At 38.1% G+C, this 12,264-nt stretch overlaps 1 protein-coding gene across 2 annotated transcripts in view; it reads right to left on the reverse strand.

The window, feature by feature from the left end:
• Positions 1-1,398: 1,398 nt before the first annotated feature.
• Positions 1,399-12,264, reverse strand: part of LOC109437661 (A-kinase anchor protein 17B) — a 46,060-nt gene continuing 35,194 nt past the window's right edge. For both annotated transcript variants that reach the window (XM_019717023.2, XM_074323737.1), the window contains exons 2-5: positions 9,858-10,626; positions 8,660-8,790; positions 6,873-7,101; positions 1,399-5,453 (exon numbers count right to left, since the gene is read on the reverse strand). In XM_019717023.2, coding sequence (XP_019572582.2) covers positions 3,831-5,453; positions 6,873-7,101; positions 8,660-8,790; positions 9,858-10,626 — 2,752 coding nt within the window. In that variant the 3' untranslated portion in view covers positions 1,399-3,830. The remainder of the gene's footprint in view (positions 5,454-6,872; positions 7,102-8,659; positions 8,791-9,857; positions 10,627-12,264) is intronic.

Below are 12,264 nucleotides of genomic sequence, written 5' to 3' on the forward strand. Positions count from 1 at the left end.
CTTATGGACCTTGGGTTCAAAGAGCATTTTATGAACTTGACTCCAAAGGCAATGGAAGTAAAAGCTAAAATAAACGAATGGGACTATATGAAACTTAAAAGCTTCTGCACAGCAAAAGAAACCATTGACAAAATAAAGAGGCCACCAACTGAATGGGAGAAGATTTTTGCAAACAGTGCCTCCGATAAGGGGCTAGTATCCAGAATATACAAGGAACTCATGCAACTCAACAACCAAAAAAATAAACAACCCAATTGAAAAATGGGCAGAGGACCTGAAGAGACATTTCTCCAAAGAGGACATACAAATGGCAAATAGACATATGAAACAATGCTCAACATCACTAATCATCAGAGAAATGCAAATCAAAACCACAATGAGGTATCACCTCACCCCAGTCAGAATGGCTATCATCAACAAGACAAATAGTAACAAATGTTGGAGAGGCTGTGGAGAAAAAGGAACCCTCATACACTGTTGGTGGGAATGCAGACTGGTGCAGCCGTTATGGAAGGCAGTGTGGAGGTTCCTCAAAGAATTACGAATAGAATTGCCATATGACCCAGCAATCCCTCTCCTGGGTATCTACCCAAAAATCTGAAAACATTTAGAGATAAAGACACGTGTGCTCCAATGTTCATTGCAGCTTTGTTTACGGTGGCCAAGACATGGAAACAACCAAAATGTCCTTCGATAGATGAATGGATAAAGAAGTTGTGGTATATATACACAATGGAATACTATTCGCAGTGAGAAAAGATGATATAGGAACATTTGTGACAACATGGATGGATCTTGAGAGAGTAATGCTGAGCGAAACAAGTCAGACAGAAAAGCAGAGAACCATGTGATTTCACTGATATGTGGTATATAAACCAAAAACAACAAAAGAACAAGACAAACAAATGAGAAACAGAAACTCATAGACACGGACAATAGTTTAGTGGTTGCCAGAGGGTAAGGAGGGTGGGGGTGGAGATGAGGGTAAGTGGGATCGAATATATGGTGATGGAAGGAGAACTGACTCTGGGTGATGAACACACAATGGGATTTATAGATGATGTAATACAGAATTGTACACCTGAAATCTATGTAATTTTACTAACAATTGTCACCCCAATAAATTTAATTTAAAAAAAAAAAAAAAAGAAAGAAAAGTATGGGATAAATTGTTCTTTTCCTGCTTTAAATCCTACACAAAAAAAAGAGGTTTAGTCAAACCTAGAATGTGTTACTATAAGACATAAAAATCCAAAGTTGTATAGAAAGTACACATAAAACTACAGTATTTTTACTTTCTTCTGGGTCCCAGGATGGTATTTAGTTAGCAAACAAATATATATATATATATATATATATATATATATATATATATAGAGAGAGAGAGAGAGAGAGAGAGAGAGAGAGAGAGAGAATGAGATGTGACTTAGCACCAGTTTTATTGTACCAAAAAAAGAGCACATGCTGTTTTCGGCAATTCATTTTTTATGTCTGGTTACTGAGCAGCAAATTGTTTCCATGCTTAACATCTCTACAAAAAAAGATTGTCAAATGACAGAAGAAAATGACGTTTTTATTTCAAAACAAGTATAGCTGCTTTCATTACAAACCCATGATGTTCTTTGTTTCAATGGCATGAAACATAAAAAAATAAGGAGGCAGGGTCTCATTGGAAGAGAATGATACCTAGTTGCCTGAAAGTTGTCTGACAAATTACAAGCTCTTGGTAGTTTGCTGCTCTGGACAACAGTACTTTGAACATTGATAGCCACTGCTAGTCCTCAGAAGAGAAAAGGCACTTACCCCATGAGCAATTTTTCAGATTTGACAAGCCAAACTTAGTTTCCATGGCAGAGTCACTGGCTTGAAAGTGGAATTGAAGACAGGAGAGCCAAGAAATAATTTGTTGGTTATTATCTTATAAATAATAAACAATCTGCTACGTTACGTTCATTTCTTAACTTTTGCATGTACTAACATACCTCTACTAAATGTGATTAGAAGAGATCAATGAGACAATATGTGGTTCTCACTTTAGATAAATTAGATTTTTTAGCCTCTTCAGATAACAGGTTGCTCAAGAGGCTGGTTATGAGCATACATCATGCCTTTTCATTCTGGGCAACCACACTAGCTGGCATCCTACCTTGTCTGTACCAGCTGACTGGTACTTTTCTATCAAGTTAGGATTATTGGAAATGAATCATGTCACATGGAAATGTTGCCTTCCACTACTTCTGTGGATTAAAATCACCTTTTCCTACTGCAGGTAGTCTAATCCCATTAATGTCTTCAATTGCCAAGTCAGGTATAGCTTTGTTGGGGAAAAAAGTTCACCTACTGCCCCTGAGGTCAATATACAATATAAGGCAGAATTAATCAGCCAAGCTTTCAATAGAAGATGCACTGCATTAAGATGTAAGTGTTTATGAATCTATAAAATATCCCAGTTTAAAAACATATTCAATAAGTCCAAAACCAGTAGGTAAAAAGATAAATTGTTTATGTCAAGAGTTTACAAATTCTGCATACATATGACATTCCCCAGCTAGTAAACTATGGGTGTTGCCTTTGACTCTTCCTAACTCCACGGCATTATTGAGGATTGAGGAGGCACTTGTTAATGTTTAATAAAAGTTAGTTTGGGGATAGTCAGTGGCTTTTCATAAACTAATGTCACCCAACCCTGAGTGAAAGGATTACATAACCTGAAATGGAATACTGTCATGTCCTCTCTTGCCAAGTGCCATTATTGGTGCCCCAGTATCTCTCAATATTTCCTTTTGCAAATCCCACTGGTTGCATCACTTCATTCCTGTTGCTTTTCTAGGCTGGAATGACATGGGGTTCTTCAAAAACAACTCTGCTAATGGTCCACTGTGTGTTTAAGCCTTGATAATCTGAGCCCCTTCTAGATTCTTCTTCCAAGACTTTGTTTCTAAAAGGACAACTCTTTGAGTACTATGAACATATTAATAAGATTAATTTCCTTCTGATGGGTGCTCATGAAACCTTCAAAAGTCATGAAGAAGTCTATTATATGTTCTAGCTGTTGTCTCTTTTTTTATCTATAGGTATTTCCAGATGAAAATTTAGGAAAGTTTGTTGTACCTGGTGTTCTGAGCAAATCAAAGAACATGTAAAAAGATCCTTATCTATTCATTGTTGTCCACTTTGAAGATAAATTACACTAAATGACGAACTTATGACAGCTAAAGGGCCAAAGAGGGCTATCTCAACACCTCTCGATGTTAATTTGCTCCTTTGTTGTGCCAAATTAAAGTTGCAGTTGAACTATAGAAACACCTGTCCTTGGATCAAGAAGTTTTGCGATTACATTGTTTTACCAAGCTTCAGAAAGTGGATGTTTTATATTTCCAAAGCTCGCCAACACACCTGCAGTGATTTTGACCTATGCTTTATACTTTGGCAAGAGAAACAAGGTTTTTTATTTGACTTTGCTCAAGCTTTTAAATGTTGATCTCTTGCTCTTGTCACTGTTAACGACATAGCTGTATTTGGCTTTAAATGCTTTTTTTTTTTTATTAAATTTATTGGGGTGAAAAAGGAACCCTCATACACTGTTGGTGGGAATGCAGACTGGTGCAGCCGTTATGGAAGGCAGTGTGGAGGTTCCTCAAAAAATTACGAATAGAATTGCCATATGACCCAGCAATCCCTCTCCTGGGTATCTACCCAAAAAATCTGAAAACATTTAGAGATAAAGACACGTGTGCTCCAATGTTCATTGCAGCTTTGTTTAAATGCTATTTTTGAAAATTGTTTATTGTAAATAAGGATGTTACTGATCTAAGAGAACTTCAAAACATTTAAAAATGTAAAGAAGTAGTGTAGCTCTGTCCTAAATAGCTTCCATAGTCAGTGAGCTCCTGACTGTTATGTGTAATACAATTATCAGAAGTCAGCATGAAATCTGTAGAATCCTCACGTCTTTTAAGCCTTCTTGCATCCTGATTATATTCTGACTTCCACAGAGTCTCTCTTCTTTGGGGAAAATGCCCCAAATAGAAAGCATTAGCACATCTTGATGATGTTATTGGCATATGAGAGGACCTATAGTTCACTTTCTGGTCAAATATATTATCACTAATCCTCCTCCTCTTTCTTGTGATATGGTCTAATACGTCATTAGAACTGGATTTGTGGTAGTAGCCTTCATCAAACAAGTATTTGGGGGCTAGCATTTCCCTCTTTTTTCTGTTCCTCTTCTCATCTCTCACGGAATTTTTACCTTTAAGCCATGAACATCTCAAATCATACTTGGACCTCTTTCCTGGTTTCCTAAGCTGGTATTTAGAATATTTCTCCTTCCTATCATGTTTCCACTTTGAATACAAGTTCTGCTGACTTGACCTAATTTCTTGATTGCAAATGATGATTTCATCAGCATCAAGAGATCCTTTTTCTGGGGAGCTTTCGTATGGGGCCATAGATTTCTCTTTCTCCTCTTGGTTTATGCTAAGGGTTTCACTGAAGCATTCTGAATCACTACTAATGTCCTCTAAAAAATCTGTCAACTCCAAATCTAAGCCTGCTGACCTGTTGGGTGAGGAAACTTGGCTCTGACTTCTGGATTTGGAATCTTTGACCTGGTAAGCATGGGTCTTTTCCAACAGATAGCCCTTTCCAGGAGTTGGGGTCAGCTGATCACCAGCTTCATTGGCTGTGCCCTTGCAATGATATTTAAACTCCTTCATACATTCTTTGGTATAAGTCACTTTTCCTCTCTTTTGTGATCTATGCACAGGATGCTGAGTACAAATCTTTGCCCAGTAATCATCTTCTTGAACTTGTTCTCTCCTTTCCAGGTTTTGCATTTGGCTCAACCTGGTTGAGTGACACTTACGCTTTCTCAAATTGATTTGAAATCCATTTCCCTTGGCATGGACAGACCTCTGCCACTGACATGTGCTTCTTGTGTGACTTGGTTCTAGGCAGACAGAGGCATATTTTGGAGTCTTATAGTAGTAATAGTTTAATAGGTAGTCAATAAATTCATCTGTTTCATAGATCTTCTGTTTCCTGCCATAGTCTCTCTCAGATAATTTGGAAGGATAGGATTTATTAGAACTGAGATCATCCTTTTTCTCAAGAAGCTGACCTTGAATTAATGTAATTAGCAAGGAATCCTGGTCAGAGACAAAACTGTGACTATATCCATCAGTTAATAATTTTCTAGTTTTCTCTTTTCTAGCTGAATATCTTTTTTGTTTTTGCTGATGGTAGTTGGGAGGTTTACATAAGTGAGCCCTACTTCGTTTCTTCATTTTTTGTTTTTGTTTATTGTCTGAATTGACAACCTGATGTTTTGGCATTTCCTCCTGATTTTGAAGATACTGAGTATTTAACTCTTTTTTCTTCAGAGTTTCCAATGTGTTCCCCAGATCATGATTAGCTTCAGGGCCTGCAACATCTACCTCCTGTGTGGATTCCTTCAAAGAAAAAGGTTAAAATTTTTACATGAAAAACCAAACAGATTAAAAATTTCAAAGAAAATTTGGATTTATGACACTGCTGTGAAGAGGTTTCTAATAACACCTAGAATAGATGCAAATTAGGAACAACATTGCACTGAGGAAACAGGAGGTATAAAATTAAATGTGTCAGTCTAATATGAGCTGCTTTTACTATGTCTATGCCCATCCTTATGTTTGAAGGCACCACAGTTTATACACCTTCAAAGCACATGACCCTTTTTTCATTTGTTCAGAAACTGGGGATATGAATAGGAATAAAAAATGCTCTAAAGCCCTCCCAGAACATACTACAACAAGGAAAGACTGGTGGGTGAAATGTGTGTCTACAAGAGAGTCAACTGGCTTAAAAGATAACCTGCCTTTCTGTTTTCATTCCAGCTTCTGTGGATTGCAGGTGAGAGTGTCTCTGCTTGCCCTCTGTCAGAAGCAACACGTTAAGTAGAAAATGTGGCCATGACAACGGTTCTATATGTGGTGCTATCTGCTTTGCACAACCATGGGGCAGGTGAAAGGTGCTGCCTACAGTCCCACTCTGCTCAGAGAGTTTGTATGCCACTGACAACTGGCATAAATCAGAGTACAGTGTTTACTCATTACCTGGGATTAGGATGTGGGGACTGCATAATCAGTATAAGGTATCAACGGGACCAAGAATTAGGCATCACACACATTTAAAGAGATAAATTCTTTAAAAGGAATCACCCTCGGTGGTCATTAAAGTAAACTAAAAATGATCCAGCTAGCCTTATTGTAGGTGGAAATGTGATGCTTTTCTGATCCTCATTTCACTATATTTATTTGTCTACACTAATGAGAAAATGACTGAGACTACAAATAAACATTAAGTCAGCTCTATGTAATACTCATACCATTTATTCTTTGTATTAAAAAATACTGAATACGGATTTGTATATGAATAGTTTGAGAGCCTTTCTGACCTTCACTCCAGGACATCTGCTGAGTCTGGTTATCTTTAGAAGGTCAGTAAGTGTGTGGGGGGGACTTCTAAAACTGGAACTTTCCAAACACCTACACCATCCATTTCCCCCCTGGCATTTTCTGTTACATGCATTAGGAACTTAGAAAAGTAGATACACTAGCTAAACTGCCCTGGATAAAACCGTCATGAAGTTTAGCAACACCAAGTGTACACTAGATGGCAAGGGTGAGAGAAAACTCAAGAGAATTTGGGTACCCCTTTTGTGAACCCATAATTGGGGTTATTGGAGATTAGCCTATTGAATATAAACCCTAATGAATGTGTCTTCCATGGAGTTGATTTTATATAGGCGACTACTTAAATTGAAGGCTTTTATCTCAGAAAGGTCAGTACCTACCAAAACTGAAAAATGAACAAATGGGAAAGAGCCTTACTGTAATTTTCCTCAGGAGCACCTGTAGCAACCGAAAGGCCTCCACACGCCTCTGAACCAGCAGGAACTTTCTCTCCGCCCACTCCTCCGAAGAGTTGGGCTCCTGAGGCGCCTCTACTTTGGCTCTGTCCAGCCTCCTTCGTCGGTGTCTGTCCCTTTCCTTCAGGGCTCGCCTCCTGACCCTGGCCTTCCTTCTCTTTTCCTGGGTTTTCCTCTCCTCTTTCCTTTTTCTGGACAATGATTAAAGGTGAACCTTTCAGAAGGTATTTATTAGGCATTTGTTCTTCTCCCCACTCTTTAACCACTGCCAGGCAGAGGGGGAGGGGCAGGGGTATGACATGGACAAACAACGGATCATTTAGGTTTCCATGACTGTCACTGCTAACCCCAGGGCCTGACAGAGACAACTGATGATAAAAGAAATTGTGCCACATCCATCAAAGGGGAAAGACACATAACTGAGTTGGTCAATTAGAAGCATGTACAGGAGACCTTATACAGAGAGTATGAAAAAAAGACTACAGAATTCAAAGGAGGAGGCCTCTAGCCCTCACTTTCTCAAATCACAAGCAGGGACTACTGGATCAACTTTCACGGTGATGATTTCATTTTTCTTGAGATCAAAACCTTCCATGAGTTGGTTTCACATAGACAAATAAAGGTAAGTCAAGGCACTAGAAAATTTTAAGGGTGAAAACTAGTTCTTGGTACATATTACTTAACACAGTACACTATCATACTCGCTTAGAAGAATAGGGGCTTTTTTTAACCAGTTTGCTGAAAATCCAAACTGTTTTGGTTAGGCCCTTGTAGAAACATGGGGAAGGGAGAAAACAGGACAATTACCTGAGTGAGGACTTAGCCAAAAGCTGGAGGATTACCTAAACTGCATGTTCAGTCTAGAAATGTGGGGGAAATAGTTACATTGACTGGGCTCAACTTCTGGCCAAGTTTCACAAGCGTAACCTCAAGTTACTCCTATCACCTTGCCAGCCAAAAAAGTGAGAGGCACAGGAAGGGAACTCTTTATCTCCCTTTTTGAATGGCTATAATTTACATGAAAGACTGTAAGAATAAACATACAAGGGGAAGGTCCAGGAGGTAAAATGGTTTTCAGAGCCCTGTAGTTCTGGCCCATTTGTACCCTCGTGGAAAACCTTTGACAATCCAATAGCCTTTCCTAGTCTCAAGCACCTAAATTGGGAAACAATGATAAGCTCAAAGACATAAACGTGGACACTCTCTAAATTCAAAAAAAGAACTTAGGCCAATGAGAAAAATAGTCCCAACTAATCCATGCCTTCTTGCCTGTGGGTTGGTTTGAATATTAACCATTCTATGGAAGAAAGCCTTTTCCAGACCTGAAATGATTTAATTTTACATTTCAGATTGGCAGGCTAGGTGACATTTGGTAAATTTTAAGTAAATTGGTATTTTTTTAATTTAGTAAGCCAGAATTTTCACTATAAAAGTTTCTGGTCCTTTTTTTATATTATTATTCATTTCTTCCCACATAGCTTAATCTGGCTAGTCCCATTATTTCTCATTACTTATTCTCCCTCACAAGAACACTTTCTTTTAAAGTCTCTTGCTTCCAACTGCTTTTGTCATTTTGGTTTTGTAACAGCACAGCTGAAAGACTGGAAGCTTCTATGGAGTTCTCCAATCTGAACTAATTCCTGCCCCCTCCCCACCTCAATGTTTTCTGTCAAGTTTAGCCATTCACCCAAATGGATAAATCCATAAATCAAAAGTAAAAAGCCTCTTCGTTAAAGTTGGACTCCTTACCTTTCAGCCTCTTCCTCTTCTCTCTTCTTTTCTTTTTTCCTTTCTTCTTCCAGCTCTTGTAATTTTAGCCTTTCTTGATCTCTCCTCTTTATAGCTCCTTCACTGAAGTGTTTGGTTGTATCAAACATAACCTGCCCGCAAACAATTCAAAGTTTCATTAGAAAAGTTTGCCAGCTGGCTGGGTATGTCCCAGGCCAGAGAGATAAAACTAATATGGACATATAAATTCAAAACCAAAAGAATTAAAAATGTTCTCTCTGTGTCCTAGTACCCATACTGTACTACTGCTTCTCACTAACCTTCCAAACAGTTCTGTGGGCTCCAGAATTTTCTTTGGCAGAACCTTGAGGAGCTCACTTTATAGTCATAGGTGACATCACAAAGCCATGATGGGCACAGGCTCTTATGGGCACAAGCTGGGCAGTGGTATATGGGTCGTCATTATAGTATTTGTTATATCTCTTGTCTGACTCAATAGCTCATAATTTTAAAATGTCCATTTTAACATAAGTAGCTTCCCACGTAACATATACACATACACAATCATACACAGGAAGCTACTTAAACTGAAAGTCCAAATTCATGCTAAAGACTGATTTAGAGTAAAAGGAGGATTTAGCAGTATCTTTTCCTCTGCTGGATTAAGACTTCAAGAAGGAGATGACTAAGCATTCAGATATCAATGAGGTGACATGACTGGACAGCCAGGCTGATTTTGAAAACAGAGGATCCAAGTTTGTTGGGATTATGTTTTAGCAATTTACCTGACAAACATCCTGAAAATACAAGTTGTGATTCCAATAATAAAGAGGGAATAAACTGTTCTCCTTGCAATTTCAAACTGTATGTATTCTTCTCTCTCTCAGCAACTTCCCAAGTACAAAAGCATCTAAGATACTTTCACAAGGGCCGTGAAGCATCCTTTAATACCCTCAAGAAGTTAGGGCTGAGCCCCAGATTATAACAACCATCACTTTAAAACCACACCTGGCATCATGCCTGATTGCAGAAGAATGCCAAAGTCAGGATTATTTTTCTTCCTAAACATCCATTTATTAATGACAACACAAATATTTACATTAGCTATTGATCAGAGCCTAGTGGAGTCTATGGAAATTTATTCTAGGTGCTTCCTTCTAGCTTTTACTTAGGACGACCTGAACAGTGGGAAATAAAAGAAACTCTCACTACTTCTTACCTTAATATTACATGCTAGAGCTTTCCCATCCTCCCCTTTAAGCATCAGCTTCATCCCTCGAAGGGACTCCATGGCTTTTATGAAGTCAGTTGACTCCTGGTACTGTATAAAAGCCTCAAATGTCTGCAAGCCGAAGCTAAAACCCCCAAAGCTCCCACCAGTCATCGCCTCTCTGTAGGGGTCAAGCATAGGGATATCTACATTCTTGATCTTCCCAAAACATTCAAAAACCACCCGAAGAATCTCTTCACATGGCTTCTCCCCACTGGAACCTTTAGGTGCAAACCACTTGCAAGGCAAGCCTTCAAAATATATGGAATCCAGGCTCTTATCATGGTCCTGCTCATCAGCCCCATCACTTGATGGGGTCTCCTGTTCCTTGGAGAAGTGCTCCCACTCTCCTTGGGCATCTGAAGCCATTACTTTTAAGTCTGTTTTCAAACCATTCAGCTTGATGATCTTTCCATGTAACTTTGCCTTCAGGATCTGAATCAAACTTCGCGTTTCAGCCTCCCCCTCAAATCGGATGAAGTCCTTCGTACTCTTGGAAAGCCGAACTGTGGTGAACTGATCAGGGCAAATCAGGTTCTTCAGCTGGTCAAGAACTTCCCAGTTGGAGAAAGGCCTCATAGGTTCTGTACTCTCTGGGAGTAATACACTGATCATCAGTTTTGCTATGGGCTTCAGGTAGAGGTGTTGAGCTGCACAGAGCTCTGTTGCCTCAGAGTTATCATACACCACGGTTACCATCATTGTATCCTCAGGAAACCTTGGAGTGCAAAAGAGAACATTTTCATACAAATGGAGCAAAACATAGATATTGATTTTGAATGGCACTAGCATTTGCTGGACTTAGGTCAAATTGAGAGGGGAAAGGATACTACAGGGAGAATTAAGACAATAGCTTATATTTGTTTAATGTGTTTTAGGTTTCAAAGTTTCCATACACTGTGTCTCAGTTTCTTTAACTGTAAAATAGAAATAGTAGGGTTTCAGGGAGGATGAAATGAGTCAGTACATGTAAAATCCTTAGAATAGTGCCTGGCACACAGGAATTTCTCAATAAACATAGCCTATAATTATTATTTATACCAATTTATCTCATTTGATTCATGAAGCAACCTGTGAGTAGGTATTTTCATGCTTATTTTATTGATGGGGAAATTCAGATGGATTCAGGAAAATTAAACAAGTTGCCACATATTGGGACCCCAAGATTCCAAATCTCCAATCTATTGTATAACTGATCTCAAATACAAAGTCCCATAAAAACCTGCTGGGGGTGGCACAGAAACAGGGCAAGGGTAAAATACATGTAGCACATTTGTGAACATGCTCCCATCTGATAGTTCTAACCCATGCACCTGATTTAGCATCCTTTTGAACAAAGGTTGGTTTCTAAGTCTTACATGGACATATTTACTCTTATTCATCTAGTGTATTGACTTTAACTAAATTGAACTTTAAGTCCAAGTGAAGAGGAGACAATCTCTTCTAAAAGAGACAAAGTGAATTTGTACTCTACTTTTGGACTAGAAAAACCCCAAAACATGAGTGTTTCCTGGCATTTCATATTAACAAACTCTTTTAAGTTGTCCTAAGGTGAGTGAGATCACTAATACTTGGAATTAGGGATTTCTGCTCCTATTTGCTGACTTGAAGTAGCACTTCCCAATAAAAGAGTTTACTTTTTCTAAAAGTGAATGTATTCAGAATCTACATCACCTGAATTTCACATTAATGTCAACATAGGGGAGATTTATGCCCAAATATATATGGCCAGATAATGGAAATTCTAACACAATATTTACTATTAAATCTTGGTTAACATTATAGGTATATATTTCTTTAATAACTGTCCCTGAAGGACAACCCAAGTCCTTTAGGAGAAAAAGTTTGTATAAACTTTTTTAAAAGGCCACCAAAAGCAGAATCTAAGATATTAGGTTCTAGAAATCCTTAAGATAGCAACACTGAACTGAGATGACATGAGCATATGTTTTCTTTCTCCAAAAACATTATCTAAATAGCAAAATGGAGAAAAAAAATCCAGTAAGTTTGCTGCAATTTGCAACATAAGTAAGACTCAACACTAAGCTCCTTTAGGAGAAAAATTCATTTGAAATTCAATTAAGATATATTGAACCCCAAAATTTATCTATAGTCAAGAGGTATTTATTTATACAACCTAATTTAAAGCAATGATTTTAAAAAATATTACAGAAAAAGTACACACAAAATAATTAATCACTTCAAAGTAATCAGGTTTATCATGCTCTCCATTAATTCCAGTGATACTGCCTTTGTTTTAAACATTTTAGAATGCTTCTCCTGGATAGATTTCAAAGTCTGGGTTACATTCTTTTAAATAACCTTGATGAAGGCCAGTTTCAAAATTCTTTAATCC

The sequence above is a fragment of the Rhinolophus sinicus genome, chromosome X (genome assembly GCF_036562045.2).
Source record: "Rhinolophus sinicus isolate RSC01 chromosome X, ASM3656204v1, whole genome shotgun sequence".
NCBI classification, from domain to species: Eukaryota; Metazoa; Chordata; class Mammalia; order Chiroptera; family Rhinolophidae; genus Rhinolophus; species Rhinolophus sinicus.